This window comes from Brachionichthys hirsutus, chromosome 10 (assembly GCF_040956055.1).
Source record: "Brachionichthys hirsutus isolate HB-005 chromosome 10, CSIRO-AGI_Bhir_v1, whole genome shotgun sequence".
In the NCBI taxonomy this organism is placed as follows: Eukaryota; Metazoa; Chordata; class Actinopteri; order Lophiiformes; family Brachionichthyidae; genus Brachionichthys; species Brachionichthys hirsutus.
The window spans coordinates 5,913,405-5,937,397 of NC_090906.1; the positions used below are offsets into that span (position 1 = coordinate 5,913,405).

General features: G+C 43.2%; 1 protein-coding gene across 1 annotated transcript in view; it reads left to right on the forward strand.

Annotated features, from left to right (window-relative positions):
• Positions 1-23,993, forward strand: part of dclk1a (doublecortin-like kinase 1a) — a 32,960-nt gene that overhangs the window by 5,631 nt on the left and 3,336 nt on the right. The window contains exons 3-8 of the mRNA XM_068744127.1: positions 5,466-5,565; positions 9,774-9,881; positions 15,654-15,748; positions 22,415-22,496; positions 22,987-23,159; positions 23,571-23,690. Of these exons, the coding sequence (XP_068600228.1) occupies positions 5,466-5,565; positions 9,774-9,881; positions 15,654-15,748; positions 22,415-22,496; positions 22,987-23,159; positions 23,571-23,690 (678 nt within the window). The remainder of the gene's footprint in view (positions 1-5,465; positions 5,566-9,773; positions 9,882-15,653; positions 15,749-22,414; positions 22,497-22,986; positions 23,160-23,570; positions 23,691-23,993) is intronic.

Here is a 23,993-nt window from a genome sequence, read left to right on the forward strand (position 1 = left end):
GGGCTTGTGACTCTAAAGGACCCCGGTACCAGCTGTTAGCATAACTTATTTAAATAATGTGATTGGGTCAGATGGGTCAGTGGGACGTTAAGCAGCATTTGTGCATGGTTTTCTTTTTCATTAAATGCTCATATAATTATCACAATAGTGAAAACGTTATAATCACATGCCGGGCATACGGCGCCTCACTCAGCTGCAAACATAGGTGTCCTGTCTTGCTATCGTTTTTAATTTATTATAAGAACAGTAAATAATAGATTTCCCAACAGCATTAAATGCCCTGGTTTTTGCCTGGTTGAATGTCAAACCTATATTGATCATAGTTCATCATGCATCAGTGAATTCATGCCTGTGGCAGGTCAAACACAGGCTATCTGTTTCGAGTCCTCCGTTCCCTTTCGGCCCCTCGGATCAGAGGATCTGCATGTTTGCAACAGATGCTTTGTCATTTCCTGCCGCCGTGCCTTTATTTTTTTGTTCCTCTGTTTCTGTCAGTCCTCCTGCCTTTCAGCATCCACCCGTCTGTCTCTTCGTTGTCTCTGAACACGCAGACGGCTGCGGTCGGTTCAGCACCAGGGACAGCGCCGTCGGCCTAATCCCTGGCAGACTGGAGCTACATTTAGTCACTCCGAAATGTGGCTCGTCTGTGGGCAGCATAATGCTGACCTGCAAACACCCTCTGTGTAGCCAATTAGAGTAGTGCTTATTCTCCAATCCTAGGTTTTTTTATAGTATTGTATCTGGACCTTTTTATTATTGGTGTTTTTTTTAAATTTCTAACTCATCAGTTGTTTGATCTAAAAGTGTGAGAAAAGAAAGACATATGCCATTCCTCAATCCTCACGAGTTCTTAAAGCCAGGAGTGTTCTCCTCAAAACCTCTGTTCTACATAGCATGATGTAAACAGAGATGAGCAAAAACATCCGTACTTCTAAGAGGTTGGAACCTGTTCTTCCTGATAAATGATCCAAATAAATTGTCCAAATTGTTTATCAATTATCTGCAGAGCTCCTCATCATTCAACCAGCTGTTAGCTTGACTAATAATCTCTTGTTTATTTTCGAGGTAGGCGCGCATACGCTTGTTCTCAAACACTTACAGCTCGGAAACACCCTCTTTAAAAGTGAGGAGTTGGCAGATGAGTTCTCGAGTAGACCTGAAATCTGACAGGGAGACAGGAATAGCTGATCTAAATGAGCAGAGTGAGCAGAGTTGTCAGCAATCATTTGTTCCCAGCGGCTGATTTCGCAGGAGGAGTTGGTGAGAATCAGGCAGAAAGAAACGAAGATTTGAGAGCACTGGGATGCTCGGGAAGCATTTGCAGCTTATTTGTGTTCGTGTTTGTTTGTATTAAAAAAAAAAAGTAGGATTATATATGTGTCTGATAAAAATGGCGATGTGCCAGAGCACCCAGACTAAGCCTCTTTACTGCAGCTCCAAGCCTCTATTTTGAAAACCGGCAGATACAAATGCACGTTTCTTATGGTTGTCTTCCTCAAACCAATTCTTCTTGTGATTCGAGCTTTCTGTGTTTCACAGGTCAATTATTTGAGCTCTTATGTTGACAAAATGTTCAGGTTATGTTTTTTTTTCTTCATACCCAACATTAGCAAATCTGACATCCATCTTTTGTCTCTCTTTGCTGCTGTTGAATTGTTGCCATGTGGATTGGATTGTGGTTGTTAAACAGCGCCACCATGTGGCGCCAGTGATACAGGATTGCAGCAGTGTGTCTCACCCATCCCAGCTCATTTCTCCATGCGACCTGTAATTTACTTTTTAACAGAAAATAAACAGGCAGGAAATGGTGGTTTGGTGGTTGTACACTAGGGGGCGTAGTGGGAGCATAAATGAGTTTTCGGACCATGTTCACAGTGAGTTATTTGTTGTTAGACATTTTCAGAATGAAATGATGATCTAATTTATACAAGGTCAAACGTCATTGTTGATGGAGTACCTGTGTATCTATGTAATAAATGCCCCTCTCCCCCTTTTACAGCAAGGCTAGGTTAGGATTTGTGATGCACAGTAAGTAAATCTGTCAAAGTGCAGTCTGTATTTCATAATACTTGAATATATAATCAGTTATGGAAATTTAAAGATGATTCATCAGAACCAGGTCTTAAAGGCCAACCCCTTAGTTCATAAGAGAGGCTGGTTTCTCTGTCCTGGTTTTAACCCGCTTGTCTGACGGTGCCGCTTCAGGGCGCCAGAGACACTGGATGAGCTGGGGTTGTTGAGTTCAGAGGAGCTCAGAGCAGTCAGGAATAGATTTCCGGTTTCTGATTCTTACAGACAGAAGCTTAAACTCTTGCTCGAAGAATTCTACAATCATCTGAACATTCCTGTCTTTTTTTTTTTTTTTTATTATTTTCTTTCTTTTTTTTACCTCTTCCAGCTTCTTCCCCTCATCGCCATTCCGTCGGCCATGAGGCGTGTCTGTTTTTTTTTTTTGTCATCATCTTTTCTTAAAAGGGTTATTTTGGTTTTAACTGGGCCGTGAGCCACTTCCTGTTTGCATATGGATTCAATTGAATGGCTCAGTTGCCCTGCGATGGACTGGCGGCTTGTCCAGGGTGTGCCCCGCCTCTTGCCCATTGACTGCTGAGATAGCCTCCAGCTTGGCCCGCGACCCGATAACGGACAAAGCGGTTGGAAAATGTATGAATGAATGAATGAATGAATGGCTCCGTTCTGCAGAACCCACAGTAGATTAAATATGAATGATAGACGTCATATATGAATCATTTCACTCGGGGCGCACCGTGCAGTTAGTAGCACACACCAGCCATGCACCAATGCCTAAAGGGCATTATCACCATGGCAACCATACTTTTTAACACACCTCTCCGTAATACCATGCGCGTTTGCTCCACATTAGGATAACCTCCTCTTGAAGACGCCTTCAGAGGCTGCCTGGCTTCTCATCATCATCATTGCCGATCTCATTACAATTCTGCGAGTGTTCTCTTCTCCCCATTTACTCAACGTTTCTGCTGCGCTACAGCGTCGATCTCAGGATGAGCAGCTTCAAAGAGGCTCCAGCGGCATCAGACATGATCAGACTGGGAACGCACGTCCAGCTGCTCCCGGCCCACAGAAATCCCTGCATAAAACGGGTTATTTCTAGATCTCAAATAATTGCGCTCCTTTTAATTATTTGCTGAATCGATTAGTCTCGTACAAAAAAAAGCAGTGGCAATTTTACTCTGATTAATCTATTAACCACTTCAGTGAGAAAGTGAATATTATTACTAAATCTGTCAAAGTCTTTGGTACTTGGACAGTAGCAGCTGATAGGTATTTATCTGCAAAGCTAAGATGTTAAATTTAGTAAAAAAAAGGTCTTGATCCACCATTGGGATTCATCATTATATAAATACATGATGCATCATTGAGGTGACATAATGGAAGTGTTTTCTGAAAGCAAAAGATCTTTGTTTTTTGCTCCATGAGGAATTTGTTTTGACATATTCTAGCATGGAAACTATTTTGTGATTGCTTGGGTGTTGTGTGAGCATCATTGGTGGAGGCACGTTACGCTCTGAGCATCTTCAAGTCTAATTAATGTGTGAAAAGCTTCATCTTTAAAATGACTGGACATAATGAGAAATGCCCATCACTGTTCCCAGAGGAGAGAACCTCAGCAGGTAGCTATGAGATACAGTCTTAAATGCGTTGTTGTACTCAGTGGACACGCATACCATGAGTGTGCGGCAGAAAGTTGAAGTCATGTGATGATGCGTTGAATTTAAAATACAATTAAATATGTACCGTGATGGCCAAAGACACCGACTGCACTGACACACCGGAGTGGCACAAAGTGTTTACAGCACCTAGTAAACCTAACCTAGTTCTAGTTAGGAAGTGGAAGCGCTTGTCACTGAAATAATCACCAACACACTATCAGGGGAGCTCAGGGAACAAAGCAATATGCGGTGCTGTGAAGCGAGAATATCAATTGCTCAAACACAGGCCCACAAACACACAAACACACACACACACACACAAAGATAAGGCAGGCCTTGATTTGAAATGTTAAATGAAAGCTATCGCTGCTCCACAGAGAATCTGTGTCTGAGATTAAACGTGTTTTTTTCGTCTCCCCGTCGGCTCATTTTGAGTCTGTAGGGGGCAAAGTAGAAAACTCCCTTCTCCACACACACACACACACACACACACACACACACACACACACAGTGACTTTCATTAGCTGTGATCAACTGTGACTTTCTTTTCGGGTGGCTAATAGGAATCTAAATGAGTTCTTGGATGTTAATTACCAGGACAATGGAATAATAGCATCTCTGTGTTTGTATGTTAGCTCCAGGCGGTGCGAGACATGCGTGCAGTCTAAATGATAATCGCCCTTAAATGGGTTTTTGGGGGCGATTCGTCATAGTGGATGAATGAACTATTACTTTCTGTATATCCCTTTCTGAATATGCCACTCATTGTATAGGAGAATCTGTTATACTGATTGCGGGGGGGATTGAAATGCGACGGTTGGCTTGTAGTGTGTGATTAAAGTTGCTTGAATGAATCCTGCAGAGTTTATATTACATATGGAATTAAATCATGTAGACAATAATGAGTGGCTGCTTTAGAGCCATTTGTCAATAAAAACCTAATTTTTCTCCTAGGAGAGTAAGAAACAACAACATATGTCCTGTGAAGTAATGCTGAACATGGAATTGAGATACCACAGAACCTTCTTACATTAAACGAGAGTTATCTCTTCCTCTTTGATCAGACTGGGGGGGGGGGGGAATCCATTAAACTCTACTTTCAACTTGCCGTTTCCTCACAGCCTCGCTCTCTCCCCCAAGTTTTTCCTTGTCCCTCTGTCCCCTCATAAATGCACCATCTTAGTTTGCTGCTTTGCTTAGTTTAATATTTACTCATTACCATTCATAAGATGCAAGTGTTCAGAAAGGAGACCCCCTGCCTGCTGCCCTGGATGTTTGGTCCACGTGCTTGAATACATCAGCAAATTAGTGAGTCAGCAAGGCCTCTTTTATAGTAGCGGGTGGACTGATTAACTGGAGAAACAACACAGCGCTGCAGCTCAGGGACGTGTCAGCCAGATTCCGCCTCGTTCACAGACGAGCAGGAAGCAGGCCCTCCTTGTGCCCCCCCATTCCTCTCCTGGGACTCATTGCATGTGCTTTTTCACCGGAGCACGTGCGTTGTGTAGAGGAACATGTGGGTGTCTCATATTATGTTGTGTAATAATAAGCAGAAATAGCCTAGAAGTATAAGGAATGTTATATGTTTCCATGTACAGTTGTTTAAGAATTGAGAATATCTCCTTTCCCTTGATCAATAGTTGAGTTGGCCTTGAACAAAGCGTTCACCCGGTGGCTCTCGGCAGCTCCCATTTGTGTCTATTGACTTGGATTCTGTAAAGAATGAAGGACGCGTAAACCTAATTACTGAACTCATCTATTTGTCTTTGCTTCCAGGTGTCATGTCTGCAGGACTTCTTTGGCGATGAGGACATTTTCGTGGCATGTGGACCGGAGAAATTCCGCTACCAAGATGACTTGATGCTGGATGAGAGTGGTGAGACATCTCTTTTGTGTCTTTTTTGTTGTTGACTGTTTTCAAAGGTTGAGCCATCCTGTACAGCCACACTGTGACACGGAGCAGGGCTGAACTCAGATTCTGTATTTCTAAAAGGCAAAGATCTTACATTGCCATACAGTTTAGCGTAGTGACTAGCAAATCTGACTATTCAGAGGTTGCCTAAGCACACTGAAAAGAGAAAAAAATGTCATTATGCTCCTCTTTACTTTGTAATTTACATCGTGAGAAAATAGAAACATCATTATTGCGACAAATGAGGTAATTTAACTGTCATCTAACTTTTTTTTTGTGGAGCTGCAACTTGATTCCCCAGAAATTCATAAATTGAGCTCAGATGAATGCTCATTTTGTTCAATCTGCATTTAAATAGAAGCAGAAGATGGTATTCCTGAAATTGTCTTGGACTGAGAAAATAGAAAACAAAATGAATTACTTACAAATGAAAGAAATGAATCATGAAATAACCAGAGAGCACAAACCTCTGCAGCTCATTTTATCTGTTGTCTTTGCACCAAAAACCAACAGTTCCATCATCATGCGACTCTCATATTATGACTCGCTGGCCGCAGAGATATGCTGCTAGAATTCGTAATCAACTTGGCATCAACATTAACTTTATAGTCATTCAGGAAAAACAATATTCCACTAATGTGAGGCATGTCTGTAACATTTACAGTTCAGCCGAATCTGGACCCAAACTGAATCGGCACACGCTAACCCGAACCACTTAGCCTGCACTTTTATTTTGTATAATCTCACAGTTAGGATGACAGATCTAGAATTGACTTGGATCCAGATTACACACTGATGTGTGGTCGACCTTACCTTGTACCAACAAAGTCCCCTTCTTAGCATCCTCGTCCGGATACGGTTCTCTCTCTTTAATGTCTAAATGAAATCAAACTTAATTACCGGTAAACTAAATAATGAAATGACCAGCTCTTCTCCAGTGGACCGTTATTTAGCTGCCTGCGACTGTGTTCTTCTGTTTATTTTAATTTAGGCATTATCCATACTCTCCTCCTTGACTTGTAAGGAATCCATTCCCGTTCTCTTCTTCTTCCCTCTGTGTGACACATTGCCCTGGATCACTTGACAGGAGACTGCGTGGGCTGTCCAGTTCATTACAATTCATCCCCTCTCCTCTCTTCTTTTTCCTCATGGGAGGAGAAGTCTGCTGCACTCCAGCCATCATCTGACTTATTGTGCTGCTCTTCTTCCTTTTCTTCTGGGCCTGTCTCTCCATCACGGCCTGCTGGGGATTGGCTCTCTCCTCACTTCACCCATCTGTCTTTCTCTGCCTGTCTCTCCTTTCAGCTTCACTGTTCGGCTGCTGCTGCCATTTAGTGCTCGTCTGTATTCTCACCCTCTCGTTTCTCCTTCTGTCTCCCTATTTGGATGAGTGTGCCACGGCTTTTGTTCAGATCCACTTCATTTGTTTCATCCTTTCAACCATTAAATAATATGATTCCACCTGAGTCGCCAGCCTCCCCCTCTCATCCCTGCCTTCTCTTTTGCCCAGTTCTCTCCTCTCGTTTGTAAAACATAATGGACAGATGCCTCTTTTTTTTTGGCAGCCTTCTCGTATAAAAAAAACCAAACTGTTTTTCGAAGGTATTGGCTCCTGATGAGAATCTCCATGACACTTAATAAATCTCTTATGCTCTGTAAGTTAAATTCATAATTCCTGTCAACCAGCACTTGTTTATGCATAACTATAAGAACAGATCAGGTTACATGCTGGTAAAGAGCTGCAGCTCAGGCTTGCTTTGAATGTAGTCTTTTTTACCCTCGCCGAAAGGGAGGTGAGGGAATTGCAACTGGGTCTGTTTGTTTGTCTGTCCGCACGCATAACTCAAAAACTAGTAACCCAATCGACTTGAAATTTTTACACAAGCAAGGTTCTGTCCGTGGCTCAGTCCTCCCCGAGAATGGTGTTGATCCGGATCTGGAGCCAGATTCTGCAATGTTTTAAAGGATTCTTTAACATTGCGAGATAGGGCACTTTTTGACATTTTTCTTAATTTCTTCAAAACATATGGCGGTATGGATCTGAAAAAAATCACACAAGTACTCCTTAAAGGTCTATGACCATGACTAATTTCAGCGAGATCCGGATCTGAGAGCTAATTTTCGTTCTAAAATCGGCATTTTTCAGGAGTCCATCCTGACCTCAATTTTGGAGCTAGAGACTTCAAATTTGGTGTGCACACTCATAGTTCATTCTAGTTTCATATATGTTACAGTTGTAGTTGTATCTTGTCCCATTCCGGAGAAGCAAGCTAGAGCAGGTTTGGCTCCTCTGATCCGGAAGCCCTGTTTACTCTCTCACAAGAGGCGAGGGTCTGCAATCTCTGATTATTCATTCTAGTTTCATATGTGCATTGGCAAACCTTGTACCCAGTTGCTATTTTTTATTTTTTTTTTACATCCGTGAAGATTCTAATCAGCCAAGGCAATTTCATGTGTGATCTTGGAGGCGCTGTTGACTGCAGATTGGTCAGAGATCATTTCCATTACTACTCTTCATCACTGAGAGACAGGACAAATGTAAAGACAAACCAGATCTGTCATTTTTAAACAGTCTTGCAGCTGAAAGCACTGAATGCAGTTCTTCTTGCTGTTAATATAATCATTGGAGTTTATTATGGCGGCACGAAAAACCATGCTGTGGTCGAAGGGGGAGGTGAGGAGCTTTCTTCAGTGCCTGTGTCGCGTTGAAAATGAGTAAGAGCAGTGTTCCTATACTGAGGACTAACGACACACAACTGAGCGGAGACGCAGACGAGGGACAAGACGAGGCGTCCACTCGGGTTGTAATCCCACAAAATCCAGGGGGTTGTGTAGAGGTGTGGGTGTTACTGAGGCTGTTGAACAGAAAATAACTTTTTATTTCTCAATTTTCCTCTCCAGCTGAGCCGGTCACTGCTGTCTTCATTACGTAGATCATAAGGGACTAACCTCGGTAAATGTATCTTTACTTTGAGATCGAATAAACTTTCCTAATCTGCGAGGCTGCAGGGGTGACTGATATATAAAACACACACACAAAAACACGCAATGACGCCACAAGCACTCTTTCCTCTGCCGTTATTATTCAAAGCTCATGTCTGAATCGTTGAGGACCCTCGAAGTGGAGCTAAGGAATGCCCCCCCCCACCCCATAATCCTTTGTAATATATTGCATGCTATCTGCTTTAAATTAAGCATCCAGGAGCTCCTTACTAACTCACAAATTGAGAAAACATTGCATTATTTCATCTCTGTTGCTCTGTATTTTTGCTTCAAGCCATGCATTTCTCATTAAACCTCCGACCCAAATACAAAATGAGCCCTGCAGCTGAAATCCTTCATAGAGAGAGAGAGGAAGAGGGAGAGATGCAGACAACTCCGCCTCCTGTCTGCATCGCTATAATTATCTCTTCTGCTTTAGCGCTGGCACACTGTCATGATGTTAACACTCTGCATTGAACATTAATCACCAGGCCACGATGATTGACACAGACACAAAGGGATAGATGTTCACCCATACTGTCGTATAGACACACACACACACGCAGATGAGGACACACACCAGCCTGACTGGGTGTAATTTCTACTTCTCCCCCCTGGTCTAAATATGTAACGAGCTATAATGGGGCTGAGGTAATGAACAGGAGAGGAGCAAAGTTTTGGAGGCGAAGGAGGCAGGCCGGATGTGCGAGTATCATCACATGGCTCATTTAACAAGACTGTGTGTCTATAAAATATCCGACCTCCGTGAGTCATCGCTGTCACTCCCTTAACACTGCAGTAATTGCATGTGGAAAGCAAAGCCCAGTGAAATTAAGAACTCATTTTTGTGGGCGACCTAAAGGCAAAACCAATCACCGCTGCGTTAATGCGTTAGTGATTTGGTGTAAAGGTCATAATCAATCTAAAATCTCTTACAGTAGCGCAATGGAACGCTGTGTACTTTGAACGTCAGTGCGACAAGCTTTATGGATTTAAATGCTCATTGTTGTAATGTTAAAGGTGTATTATATGTACAGTAAACGTCACAGAACACAATGCTGTCACAGGATCTCACTGAAGTCCTACATGTAGACTAACATGTCCAGGATTGTGAATGAATACATTTATGTAAAGGAATTTGTGTTGTCCAAATCGTACCTGAACGTCTCTGACCATCATTTTGCTTGCAGAGTGTCGCTTGGTGAAGTCTGTAAACTACGGGAGGATGTGTGGCTCTCTGAGCCAAGGCTCCGCCAGGACAGTCGTCCAATCGGGATGCAGCAAGTCCCCTGCTTCTGGTAAGAAAGATAAATAAGTCTATTTTTATTTTTCCCCTTGGTGTAAATTTTGCTAAGCAAAACAATGCTGGAAAAACAAAGACTGATATGATTAGATGGCAGTGACTTGATTTAACACTAACTGTGTAATAAATATTAAATTAACATTCAATTATTTGGAGGAAAAAAAGATGAGAGTATGATGTAGCTTAAAAATGTTTAAACATTAATCAAATCTCTTTATTCCTGTTCACTAAAAGATGAGGTGGAGCTCTCTGCCTGGTGGAGGTGCAAATCAGTCACCCAACCTCGGTACGGAAGTGAAAAGCTAAAACCATTTCGTAGCTGAAGTTTCCCTCAAAATAGTTGCTGCTTATTTGGTCTTGAAGTTTTGTCTGATAAAATGATTTGAGTTTGTCGGGTGAAAGGATGCAAACTTAATTTTCTTTGACAGAAATATTTCAATGCTGAGACTTTTAAACAAAAACACAGCTGATTCAATATGATTTAAACTAAAAGACTAAATTAAAAATAGCTTACAGCTTAAATTACATTCTTTCTTGTGTGTCGGGTGGCTTTCTCACGCCTGATGGATGCAGTCGGGTGATGGGTGCTTCCTAAGACTTGCTTTTTTCTTGTTTTTGTTTCTTGCAGCTGATTACTTAAGCAGCATTTCGACAAAAAAAAATGATATGAATCAACACTTCAATGGCAGCCACTGCAGTGTGTGTGTGTGTGTTTTCAGGGAGGAAGGGGGAGAGCTGTGTCTTTCCGCATGCAGAATATGAATTGAAATGAGAATGATTTCACAAGGGGGTGGAGAAAAAAGCAAACGGGGATGAAAGTGGTAAAAAAAAATTAGACGCTGTAAAAGAGGAAGGTTGGTGACTCAATCTTGCAGCCATTATTCACCTGACAAATTAACGAAAGATGGCGTGTACTTCACTGTCTGTGCCCTGGAATGACCTTTTTATGACGGTCTCACTACAACACTCCCCTTGCATCAACAGCAAACATACAAAGCACAAAATAGAAAAACTGGCTCCCAATAGCTCTAACAACTGGATGGGGGTGGGGTGACGGGTATGTGTGAAACATCTCATTTCACAATCACACTCTTGACCTTTCATCAGTAAATTACATTAGGGATATTGGTTTATTATCTCCTTTATCTGAGAGACCAGACACAACGGGCTGCCGGATGGGACTGTGGGTGATGCAACCCACAGAAAGAAGCTGTTCCACTGTGCTGTTTCACTCGCTCACACACACACATAGTGGTGCAAAATGAAAACCAGCAGTTGTTAATGCGATGTGTGTTATGATGTGACATGGAGGGAGAGAACAGCACAACTGATATGAACAGAGACAGACATGGATGCTGAGGGATGAAAACTCTGGGAAAAGGTTGAGAGTGAGTCATACTCCATCTGATCTGAGCATTGGCTGAAGCATGTCTGGAATGAAGGTGCGTGTGTGTACACGTGCATGTGTGTACACGTGTGTGTGTGTGTGTGTGTGTGTGAGGGAGAACTGAGACGGGGTGGGCGTCGAGGGGACTCGTCTTGGTTTCCATAGAAACGTAGCACAGTAAGAGCAGCTACATACACAACAGACTGTGACGACCATATATGGCAGTGGCTTCCTGTGAATTGGGCTGTGGTAGTGGGGAAACGTACGCTTGGTCCTAGAATCCTGATTCAGTCCCATTGCTTTCCACTTCTTCTTCGGAACGCTGTCCTTCAGCACCAGCATCAGCGTGTTGCTGACATTCTGTCGGCTGTTTTATCCCAATTTGAATAAAACATTCGCTCGTAGCGGAAAAGTTCAGAGCGATTCAAAAATAATTGATTGACCTGCTGATTGACCTTGACTGAGAGTCTGCTGCTTTGTTAGTCGGATGCTCAAAGTCGAGGTGGCTTTTTTAAGTTGACTGGGAAAAGAACTGCATGTCCTTCGTCCCTTGAGGACAGTTTGCTCATGCATTATGCTAACAGTCAACAACAGCTGAGGCTCTGTGCTGTGCTGTGCTTTCACTGATGATAATACATTAAAGGATAGTGATCAGATATATTATGATAAAGAAACAATAGATTAGTGTGAGGAAAATGCATGATACAGCAATGCAAGAAGGATGAGTGCACCTTCACACTTAGGTGACTTACAGAACAATACATCTGCAATATACACAGTGTAATCTGAAAAGCTGTCTCTAATAGTTTTATACAAGATAATGATGTCAGGATTTAAGACCATTAACTCTGCCGAATAATGCATTCAAATGAACATTGATGTATTATTTAAAACGGTGTGATCATTTATTTAATTACAGCTGCACTCAAAAACCTTTTTATCCGAGACCCTGTCAATGAAATTAAAAGTATGAATGCTAGACAGACATTTTCTAGATGTCTAGAAACTGCAGCTACAGTGATTTCATTGCTTCTCATCCGTACTTGGCAAGATGAACCAAGGAGCAACCTTTAAGTCCCGTATTTATTTTCCATGCAGTAAATGCAGACATTATGCAAATGCAGACTTTGTCACCCCTGATGAGCTGAAGTGTGTGTTGCGGACAGATGAACAGCCGTACACAAACGCACCATGAAGACCAACAGAGGGTCTGCAAGTAAATCAACTATTGTGGGCTGTATTCAGTGTTTCTAAATCAACCCGTGACAATTACGGTAGAACAATTGAACAACTGCTTATCCAAGTATATTTTCGTTTTTGCAGATTCAAGGTAATCTTACTTTGAGAGAAATCCAAACCCACTCTGGCAGTTGTTCCTCTCTGTGTGTGTAGCTACGGTCGTTGTGAGTCAGCCATTTCTTACACAAACCCAAATGAGTGCCCGTTCACAAACGGACCGAAATAAAGTGAGAAAGTGCCCTCGGACGTAGTTTCTCTCCCTTGCTCACCATCTGTCTCTCTGCTCGCCTCTTGATTCCGCATGTCAGCCATATTTAACAAAGAACTGCAGATGGCGTCGGCGAGCGTCACTCCTCATGTTCTCACCTTTCTCTCGCTGTCGTGAGCTTGGAGACGTGACACTTATGAACTGTGACGAAGTCTGCAAACTTCATCAATTAAAAAAAGAAAAAATCTATTCATGAAGGGAACAATTGTTCTTGAAGAGTGAAGAGTAGGGATGTAAGAAATTACAGAGGCTGTAGGAAAAGCATTTTCAACAAGATAATGACAGTCCTGCAGGCAGCATTGTGTTTCTGAAACAGCATCTGGATTGCCACAAGGAAGCGAACGAGATTGACCCCACACACACACACACACACACACACACACGCACGCATTTAAATGGAAAATAGCTGTTGTGTAATTGTCTCTACAAACAGATTCAACATGAAATCCCAGCTAGCTCTTTGGAGACTGCTGAAAGCGAGAGAAATGCAACCCTGGGGCTGATGTCAAAAACCGCAACAGTTTTTTCAACGCTATGATTATTTTATAAATGAAAGTATGTATAAAAGATGAAAAACACCACTTTTAATTTGCAAGATATACAATCAAATCTGTTTAAAAAGACCACTCAAGGGACTTTATGGATTAAAATGAATGTTAATGTGGAGTAAAATAGGGCTGTCAGTGGGTGGATCTCTTATAGCTGTGACCACTTAACCAGCTTTGACTAAATAATATTGATTATATATCAGAGATGAAATTAAAAACATACTAATCTCCATTAGTTTCTGTTCTGACTGCTGATTGGTCCCCCACACTGCCCTGAAGTTCGGTCCTGAATATTTCTTATAGATGCTTTTTTTTTACTTTGACATTGAGAAAGCTTTAATTGACTCATATTAGGCCTCTTGTTGTCTAATGTTAGCAGCACGTGTCCGTGTTACATTCCCCACTGTTATATTCTGCATGCCAGCATGCAGCCTATACTGGTATCATCTGGCTCATCTTACAGAGGCAGACACATGAGGAGCTCGCCCATGTTCATTTCTGGCACAGCTTCCTCATGGAGTTTTATGCAACCATAAAACAGTATAGTCGTTAAAAAAAAAAAAAAACCTAAACCACCATCTTTCCTTCAATGGAGCTCGACGTGCGTCAAAGCGAGATGAATGCGTGCAGGAAGATTTGGGCGTCTGACCATAAACTCTGTGATTATCAGACACAAGTCTCTATCCCTTTACGCCGCTTCATTCTTCCATCCATCCATCATGCTTGCAGGGTTGGAGATTACCCATGCAGTATATTTCACGTATTTCAGTGTGAATCTGCAGTAACAAGAGAAACCTACAGCCTAATGCTCACCAGTGTGTAACCTGGAAGAGTGATTACCCCCCCCCCCCCACTGCTCACCCAGCCCTCTCGCTCTCTCTTTCTCTCCCCTCTTCCCTTTGTGCGCGTCAGAGTGTGCGCACACAGCCTCTCCGTGCAGTTTAACGCCTTTCGTCTCCCATTCATTTCACTTTACTATCACACCGGAGCGCGTGCAGAGGTGTCGTCTTCACCCCCCTTTGGATTATCACTGTGTTTGCCATAATGCTGGAAGTGGAAGGTAGGATTTAAAAATGACATCTTTATTCTAAGCAGTATTTTGTTATTATTAATTTCTTTATTTCCGACCCCTTCATCTTTATTCCCATTGATTCGTACGAAACATTTCCCCTTCGGTCTCCTCCGCTGCGACGGCTCCGAAGCGAGCTGTTGGATTTTTAGAACGTGAAATCATCGATGGATGTTTTCAAACGTTCACGTTCACACCTCGTCGTTGTGTAACCGGGAAGGAGCGTCTGTCCCCGTGCGTAACGCTGATGCTGAATTTCATCAATGGAAAAATGTCCAGGAATCGCATCAAATGAAACAATCGCTCATCCCTGCGCGTCGTCTTGTCGAGGCGCGCTGACAGTCGGTAATATTTCACTCTCCTTTGTGGTGAATGATCCAGAAAAGGGTTTGAGCTCAGCAGGGGGATTAAATACCGCCCCTGTCTCTGAGTGTAAACTGGATCGTTTAAATATAGATATCTAAAAACTCCAGAAGGGTAACTCATTCATTCATTTATTTTACCCTTATCGCATTTACATTAAATACAGACATGTATTTTCAAAGTACCCTCCCTGACCATCGAGGCTGTTTCATAGCGAGACCAGAAGGTCAGGAGTCGATTTGAGTTGAGGAGGTGTTCACTTGCCGTTGGACAATAGCTCATGTTTTCAACTAAATCGAGGACAGACTCGTATTTCATGCAGGGCTACTGATGTCTTTTTATTTATTTTTTTATCTGACATTTTCTTGACCACACGCAGGATTCAGCCACGGCGTTAATTAATCCAGCGTCCTTGTTTAATGAGGCAACGCAGAGAGTGTCTGTGCTGTGTAGCAGCTGGAAAAGTAGACCAAGCTGGAGGTCACGAGTGCATGAAGAGCTGCAACGGGGACAGGATGGTATTCCATGTTGACTTCTGGCCATGCAGCCGGGAACGCGCCGTGTTTATGTGATGCTCACTATGTTTAGATGCTCAGATGTGTCCAGCTTCATTCAGGGACATTAGGAGAAACACGATTCTTATTGTAACTGATAAAATGCCAGAGAGTGGAATTCAGTTCCTTCAGCGTGTGTCTTTCTCGCCCTCTTCTCCTCCTGCTCAGCCTCGTTCTTGTAGAGGCTGAGGGCGGAAGTGTGGGTTGTTGTTACACACAGAAATGTGACTCTTTTAGAAAACACGCCGAGATTTACGGCATCATCTAATTCAATATTTATATTTATAGCCTCTCCTTTTTCCATTTACACTTTTTTTTTTTCATCTTTCCTTCCTCCAGTGAACGGAATGCCGGCCAGTCAGCTCTCCACTCCTCATTCGGGAAAGTCTCCCAGCCCCTCTCCGCCCAGCCCGGACAGCCTCAGCCGACGCCGAGTAAGACAACAAACACGCACACACACACACACAAGCACTCAGCTGTACTGACACTAAATCCTTAACACATTCTCTATGTTCTCAGGAAAAGGACAAAGCTGTGACTGAGCATAGGTCAACTACATCTTAGAGTTGCTAAAATGTGACGAGTCTCCCGCATCCCAACATCTTTAGTGTCTCAGAATTGACGGCGCTCTGACCTATGACCTCACGCAATGCTACTCAGAGATTCCAAGAATCGCAAGCTCATGTTAGATCTCAGATCCAGTGTTGATCGTTTTATTTGGCAATTCCTCCTTTCCTGTCATCCCCCCCCCGCCCCCATTAGGCGACCCTTAGTCCTTGCTTTATCTGTCATTGGTGGGTCAACGCTGAATGATGCCCTCACTGCCTGCTTTAGTCAGTATTCTGTGTTATATCTGATCTAAAGAAGATTTTAAGAATGAGCGGCCTGCTACAATTTCAGGTCTGTACTCGGAAACAAATATTTTTAATCCTTTGCTAGCTACAACTAATCCAAATATATATATATATAATTAAGAAATCCGTCCTTATGGCTCAACTAGTCATTTTGTACTTCATGTACTCTTGTGAAAAGAATTTAGAGGCATATTTTATACTAGCAAATCAGATTTTTTTCAGACAGTTTTTTTCTTTTAATTATTTTTGTCATTGGTGTGGGTTCTTTAAAAGTAAAACTATGAAAACTTGTAAAGTAAGTATGATAATCTGATTTATTTAGCTGATGGCTTTAAGAGCATCTGAGATGTGAGCAAACTATGTGCAAGGCTGGTTATTGCTTGGCAGAAAATGCTGCTGTGCAAAAGAGGGAGCATGCAACTCAATCAGAAACCCTTCAAGTCCACATGAAGAAGTTCATCCTTAGGGCAAATGGGCGTGCACGTGTGTTTGCATCAAGATTAAAGTGCTCGTTAATCCAGCTCTTGACATTAATTATGTTGAGTTTATAATATTAGCCGCAATCCTCATCAGGACCCGCTTTCTCACAGGAGCTCTGAGCCTGCTGCTGATTTAGCTCCTGTTCCCCCATAAGCAAAGGCTGACAGCTGCTCAGTTTACATCACCCACATCCACAGTCAGTAGGTTATGCAACCCTGTCATACATTCACACTGGCGTGTGTTTGTGTCAAAGAGGCAGCGCGTGTGTACCTATCTTCTACCTGACAGCAGGATTGTAGCGATGATTCATTTGTGGTTATTTCACTATTTAACGTGCAGGTGTGATGCTTTTGTTGTAAGAAAAAGACAAGAATTTTGATTGGAATCAATAATGGAACACAATGAAAGCAGTTTGGGCAGAATTTCAGTGTATGCTTGTCTGTATGGGCAACTCTATATGGTAATATTAGCACAGCATAAAGGGTTAATTTCCTGCGCTCGGTAGCTTCAGTCTCCTGCTACATTTGTTGTGCCGGGTGGAATCGATGGATGGCGGAGGGTCTTGCCCATGGGCTCAGCGCTCATCAGTGATGAGGTTGTATTGATGTGATATAAAGGACAGCGGGTGCAACGGAGCAGATCAGGTTGTAGCTGCTGAGACGAGAACAAGGTGCGCGTCCGTTTTTACAATCCTCTGTGAAATAGAAGTGGGTTCACCGTCACCGTGGGTTAATCCCACTTCTACAGGAATTTATAAGTTAAGTATGCATTTCCGAACGACGCTGATTATCTTGGTCTTTCTACTGGCTGACTGTATACGCTGAGCCTGCGGTGGATTGGTTGGAATGAATAAAGGACACCTTGCAGTCCTTCTATCTCTCTTCTCCACTCTGCAGCTTTCTGTATCAGCTGTTAGTAATTCCCTCTCTGTCATTTCCCCTTTCTCTCATCTCCCTCCTCATTTTTGTATTCATTCACCCTGCCAACTCCACTTCTACATCTCACTTCCCCATATGAAAGAGTATTAAGTACAGAGTAAATTATATTCCATAATTTCCCTCTTTGATGATTCTAGGATCCTTGGAGACGTTACTGACTATATTTGAACACTATTATTTGGAAGGTTGCTGGATTCATTCCTGAGCCCCCCGCTAAATGTGCAATTGTCCTTGGACAAGATACCGAACCCCTCGATTCTCATCTATCCACCTCAAAAGCATAACTAATTTCAACCATAACATCATAAAGAAATTGCTCTTCTCCTTAACATGAAACCTGAATTTTAATATCTGCGTCCTCAAACGGACCCTTGCAGCTAAAAAATAAAAAATAAATAAAAGCAAAATCCCTTTCCATGGCAGCCGCAGAGCCTCGCTTGACCCACTACGAGAGCTGCATTTAAAAAGTTCACCTCTTTGGACCTTGTATTTAAGCACTTACAAGCACTTTGCTGCCTGATGTAGGTTGCTCTCGCGGCCGAGCAGGATATTTAGACAGGAGAGCGCCGCAGCTTTTTCCTTTCCCTTTCACGCATGCACCCGCTGCAAGGACACGGAATCAATTACACAGTCATGCACGCCTCAGAAAAAACACTTTCATACATGAAATTTGTGCACTAGCAGCAGACGAGTTGGCTTGATGCTTGTATGCATGCATATATGCATTCGGTGCGCACTAGCGTGACCCATTTTTACATGTTAGCTTTAAAAAACCGGTCCCTATTCTCGAGGTCATCCATCCTTCTTTCATTCTTTGTGCTTCTGTGAGCTGGTGAGGTCGCAGCTTTTTGTATCGGTGTCTGAAAATCACAGACGGATAAATAAAACCTTCTAAAAAGACGATATGCAGGGAGCAGTTACTGACAGATTTAAGGCAAGCAGCTTCCATACAGTCAAAGGAAAGGGCTGACTGCCAGCGGTAGTATCATCTCCATCCTCTCACACTGAGTCACCCGTGCCCATAATCAATTGAATTGCATGCTCCACCTCTTATGATGAAGTCCATGTCTTGTGTTGGGTGATTCATAATTAAATTGCATGTGTGTGTGTGGGAGAGAAAGAGAGAGAGAGGATGCAGTCCGAAAGAGATGCATGTTTTTTTTTTTTATATGTTCTCATTTAATTACCTGGGCGTCGTGTTATTTAAGATTGTATTGTGTTATTTGTCTATTTGATCATTTTTCTGATTTCATGTTGTGTGTTTTTTTAGCAGCTTTTGTTCTAATGCCTGCTAAAAAGGCCGAGGAAAGTGTTGCATGATTAAAGCTTAAATCTTATCCCTCCAAATTCAAAAATGTAAAACCCCGGCTCATTCACATTTACCTAATCTATCCAAAGTCTGTAATGTCACATTTTGCAGTGGACTTCTGGGTATTTTTTTATTTTTTTTAACTGCCATTTACAAACATGTAAGACGTGTACAATAATAGCAATAGACAAAATTGTCTGAGTTCTCTGATAGCAGGCAAATTCTCCGTCGGCATTCATTGTGATTTTGTCATGTGAGTCTCCCATCGCTTCTGGGTTTTTGTTTCGATTTTTCTTTCCTTAATGTATTCATTTCCGTTTGTTAATGTCATCATTAAAGTCATTGTCATTTCAATTTGTGTCTTCTCGTGCTCATTTGTGTCTCGCTCACATCGTGTTCGCTGCATCCAAAAACAAACATTTGCATTAGACGATGGCTGATTGTGATGATGATTGTCTTCATTTGCATGAGGACATTACAGCGTTTCCCTCTGCCTGTTAAACTTCTGCATCCTGAAGAGCAGCGAGGAGATTGTACTACGAAAGCGGTCCCAGAGGGACGTTTGTTTCCCACTGCTTCCATTCGGGATGGCCGTTCTTTTTTTATGGGCGAGACATTCCAACTCTTCCTCCCACTGCTGTTTTGAGATTTTCCCTGAGGCATTTAATCATGTTTCAATGATTTCACTCTGATTTGCAGTCCGAACACAACGTGATGAATAAACAGCCCAGTGTGCGAAGGCACTGAAGCCCCAGATTGTGTTGATATCCTCACAATAGATGATGTTTTCTGTCTGTCTAGACGCCGTAACAGACGCAACATATCATCTCCTGTACTTTGTGTTCTTCTGAGAGGCTGAGTCGGGGACGCGGCACAAAATAAAGTGCTTTGTTTCTATTGAATCTTATTGGATTTTTCCGCCGAAGCACACTCCAATTAATCTTCTGCTTCCGCTTGATATTTCATGGTAGTCAAAGTGACAAGAAATACCGCTTGAGTGGCAGAGAGCAAAAAAAAAAAAAAGGTTTTGGGATGTGTTTCGTGATGAAATTCAAGCGGATGCGTCGAGGACATGGCGGGCATTGCACCTGTGCTGCTTCTGTGTTTATCATGCTGAATAGTGACAGACTTCATATCCACCTCTCGGCATTAGACATGACGCATCATGTTTCTGGTCAATCAGACGTCCTGTTTATTCACTGAGTGCAGCGTCCAGCCACTGAGAGATGCCCTTGGCAGCTTTGAAGCGCAGCGGCTGCCGTCATGATGTAAAAGGTTTGCTGTGTGTGTGTGTTTATTTTAGTGGCGTGAGTCATAGCCAGAGCGAGATAGTAGAGAGGCTAGAGATGTCAAGCCAGGAATAATGTATGTTGTACGTGTTGTGCAGCAGAGACAAAGCTGGATGTTCTTGAACTAATAATACAGTTCCTGCCAAATCTAACGGCAGACCCGTCTCCATGCATCTTTTCCTCGCTCTCATCATTTCTCCTTTTCCGTTCCCCAGCCAGTTTCTCGCCCTCGTCTGCCACTCCATCTGCCCAGTAGGTTTTCACGCAGGAAAAGAGACCCAATGTTCACAGAGGGTTGAACCACTACTCAGCACTGAGACAGGAAACGGCCATATATATATAGGCGTCTATGTCCACAGTGGAAGCCTCGTGAACCGTCTCCTCTATGAGCAGTTTCCACAGCAACAGCATTTTGTTTCCCTCTGTGGCGGCGAGATAGGAGTTCAGTGTGGGAAAGCGGGGCTGGATGGGAGATAAGGGCACAAAGGAGGTAAATGGGATGAGCGAATGAAAGGGCAGGGGGAGGATGTGTTTGTTGATAAAGAGCAGGAGGGTCATCAGCTTTCCGGGCATGAAGTGGGTTCTCTTGTTCCGGGATGAGCTCCAGCGTTGCATAATTACATAAATCAGAACGGGGGTGACTCGCAGCCGCAGTTACTCAGGTGGCTTCCAGGTCAGGAGAGATGAGTGAAAGAGCTGCCAGCCATTTGAGGAAAGCTATAATACAGATCCACTTGTGTGTAAAGCTGTCAGATCGCTGTCATCATCATTCCTCCTCCTCAGGGTGCATCTCATCTGGACACCAAAGAAACATTCAGGCCAAGATGAAATGAATCGCAAGAGAAAGAAAATGCTTTTATTTCTGTAGAGCATAGCGCCCGCCCCTCTCTGTTCGAACACGCAGGATGATTGTGCACACACGTTTGGCCAACATCTGTTCCAAGCAAAAAAAAAAATATGTTGAGCAAATATGAAACTGCACTGTTTAAATCCCAACTCGGCAAAATCTGAAACACGTTGACATGATTTCAGAGGCTTTAGCAAGTTTTGTGAGCCTTTAAAAGGATTGAATGACATGATGTGAAATCTCGCTCAGCTCTTCGCCCTGATGCAGAAGCTCACTGGGGTGTTGTTCAAATAGCCGTACCCCCCCTCCCCCCCCCCCTAGTCTTGAAACCTTATCTCATCTCCTGATGTGTGAGTTCTGCTGTGCTGTGTGACTTTAACATGTCGTTAAAAATATCCCACCTGCACTGAAATGAGGGATGAAAGAGAAGTGCATCAGAGGTCAGACTAACCTTCTCCTCTGCTCTTCGGGTGCTACATCACAAAACAAGTTGTCGATCAAGATCACGTCATGATTCCCACAGCGGTTCAGACCCAGTTAACCCTCAGACTGCACCGGTTTAAGCGGTTACTCATTCGCACGGGCCATTGTGCTTTTCTTCAGCGACATTGTGATCGCATCAAGAAGTGTTTCACTGCTGTGTCCTCAGGCCCGACTGTGAGAAGAGATGATGATGATGATGATGAAGGGAGACTAAGGAGAGGGAGAAAAGGCAGATATTGAACACTTAATAAATGCTTGTCCTGCAAATAAAGAGCCCAAACAGCCCGGCTGGTTCTGTTGATGATAAATTAAGCGAAATGAAATTGCCCAGTGCAGTAAAAGGATTTATAACTCGGAAGATAAGAGCGGTGAGATTGAGTGGAGTGGAGGGCACAATCTCATTTACAGTCCTGACTAGACCCTTGCTCCCCATCCTCATTGCTCCCATGACAACCAGACAGGAGGCTGTAGGAGGTGGAGGGCATAATGAGTTTTGTTTTCTTCAGATGAATGCAAATGCCACGCTCCTCTGCCATTATTCTCTCCTAATTCCCAACCAGATGAAAGGCACCGTTCATCGTCATTGTTGTCGCCGAAGCCTGCTTTTCTTTTGCTCAATTACAAGCAGTGATGAGGAGTAAGAGGAAAGTGCAATTAAATGGAAATTACTATAAATTCTGTGACTCAGATGGACGGATTCAGCTGAGTAAGTGCAGATGTATAATCTGCCCACACACTAAATGAGTCAAATTTGAGAATATCCTTTTTTATTTTTGGACATTCTGGTTTGTCTGGGCCGGAGATTGTCACAGACGTTTTATCCTGCTCTACTGGATACAGGGTGGATCGCTAATTGTCTTCCCTTCCTGCTCTCGCTGCCCTCTCCGCCCCTCTTTGCAGGGGTCGCAGGGTTCTTCCACCTGTCTGTCTTCCGACAGAGTTTCCAGCTCATCCGAAGATGGGAACGGACTTGTTAATGAAGGTGAGGAGAATTCGCATTACGTGGACATCCCATCTGCTCGCCGGTGGGCAACGGCGATGTGTCTGCAAGTAGCCTGCCTGTCTGAATCATGCTCCTGACATTTGGTGCATCGCTGTCTCACATCTCTGTCCGCGTCCTGGTTTGGATCTGTACGTCCTCTCCTTCTCATCACTTTTTTCCTCACTCTGCCTCTCTCTGGTCTTTCCTCACCCCAAGCCTCACTCCAAACAATGACGCACGAATGTGCTGCATTTTCTTTTACTACAAGAACCTTCTTAAATGTCATGAAATTAACTCAGATTTACATGATTGCATACAAATCTCCCAGCATCATGTGCTTTATGAAGGCTCATAAGGCTCACTGTTCTCACCTGTGTGTTTACAGCGAACGCTTTTAGCCAGCAGAATGTAGAAAAGAACCTAACGGAATTTTAACATGGTTTCCGTTGTTAAGCCAGTGGTTCTAAAACCTTTGCGTTCTCCACTGCAGCCGAGGTTCTTGTGGATGAGGTTCCGGCTGTGCCATCCTACATATCGGATCGCTACAAGGTGGGGCGCATGTTAGGCGACGGGAACTTTGCGGTGGTCCGAGAATGTGTTGAACACTCCACGGGACGGGAGTACGCGCTGAAGATCATCAACAAAGGCAAATGCAGAGGCAAGGTGAGTGACGAACTGCAAAGTTTGAAGGACGGGTCAGAACCAGACAGAGAACTACTCAAATGTATGAAACACGCGGTTCTTTTGAAGATAATTCTGAAAAGCCTGTATCAAGTGTAATCTGTTAGATCATTCTCTGTCTAAAAGTGACCTTTAGGTAACGTGTTCATGTAGAATGCAGATGGAAACATTCGGTTTGTGTATCATAATTCATTCACTCCAGGATTTATGAAAGAGGAGACAGAGTGATTTATTGTGAGGCTGTTTCTCTAAATGCATGTCAGTTAACGCCTCACCTTTTGCTGCCGCAGCTATTTCACCCAAAAGGCTTTTCAGTCTGGTGAGGATCAACGCTTTATTCATCGAAGTTAATTGGTCTCACTTGACTAAAATCCATTTCACTTGTTACTTCAGGAGCACATGATCCAGAATGAGGTGGCCATCCTCCGCAGGGTCAAACATCCAAACGTCGTCCTGCTCATTGAGGAAGTGGACACTTACAATGAGCTCTATTTGGTGATGGAGCTGGTGAAGGTGTGTAGCATTCAGCCGCAGAAACGCATGGCGGCTTCCAACCATTCATGCAGTGTGGAATTGAGAAAATTGGTCTGTGGCCTCGAGCGCTCGTGTGTTCACATTCTTTGTTCCTCCCTGCTTTCTGAGTGGAGAAATATTTGTGCATAATTCAGGAGCCAGTAATGTGATCCATCTGTTCCTGTTGCAGGGTAGCGTACTACAGAATATAGATGAGAGGCAATCTGTTGATGGAACGTGTGTACGTGCGACTGTGTCCAAATGAGGAGGAACGAGTGGAGTCTGTGCATGAATGAGGTGGAA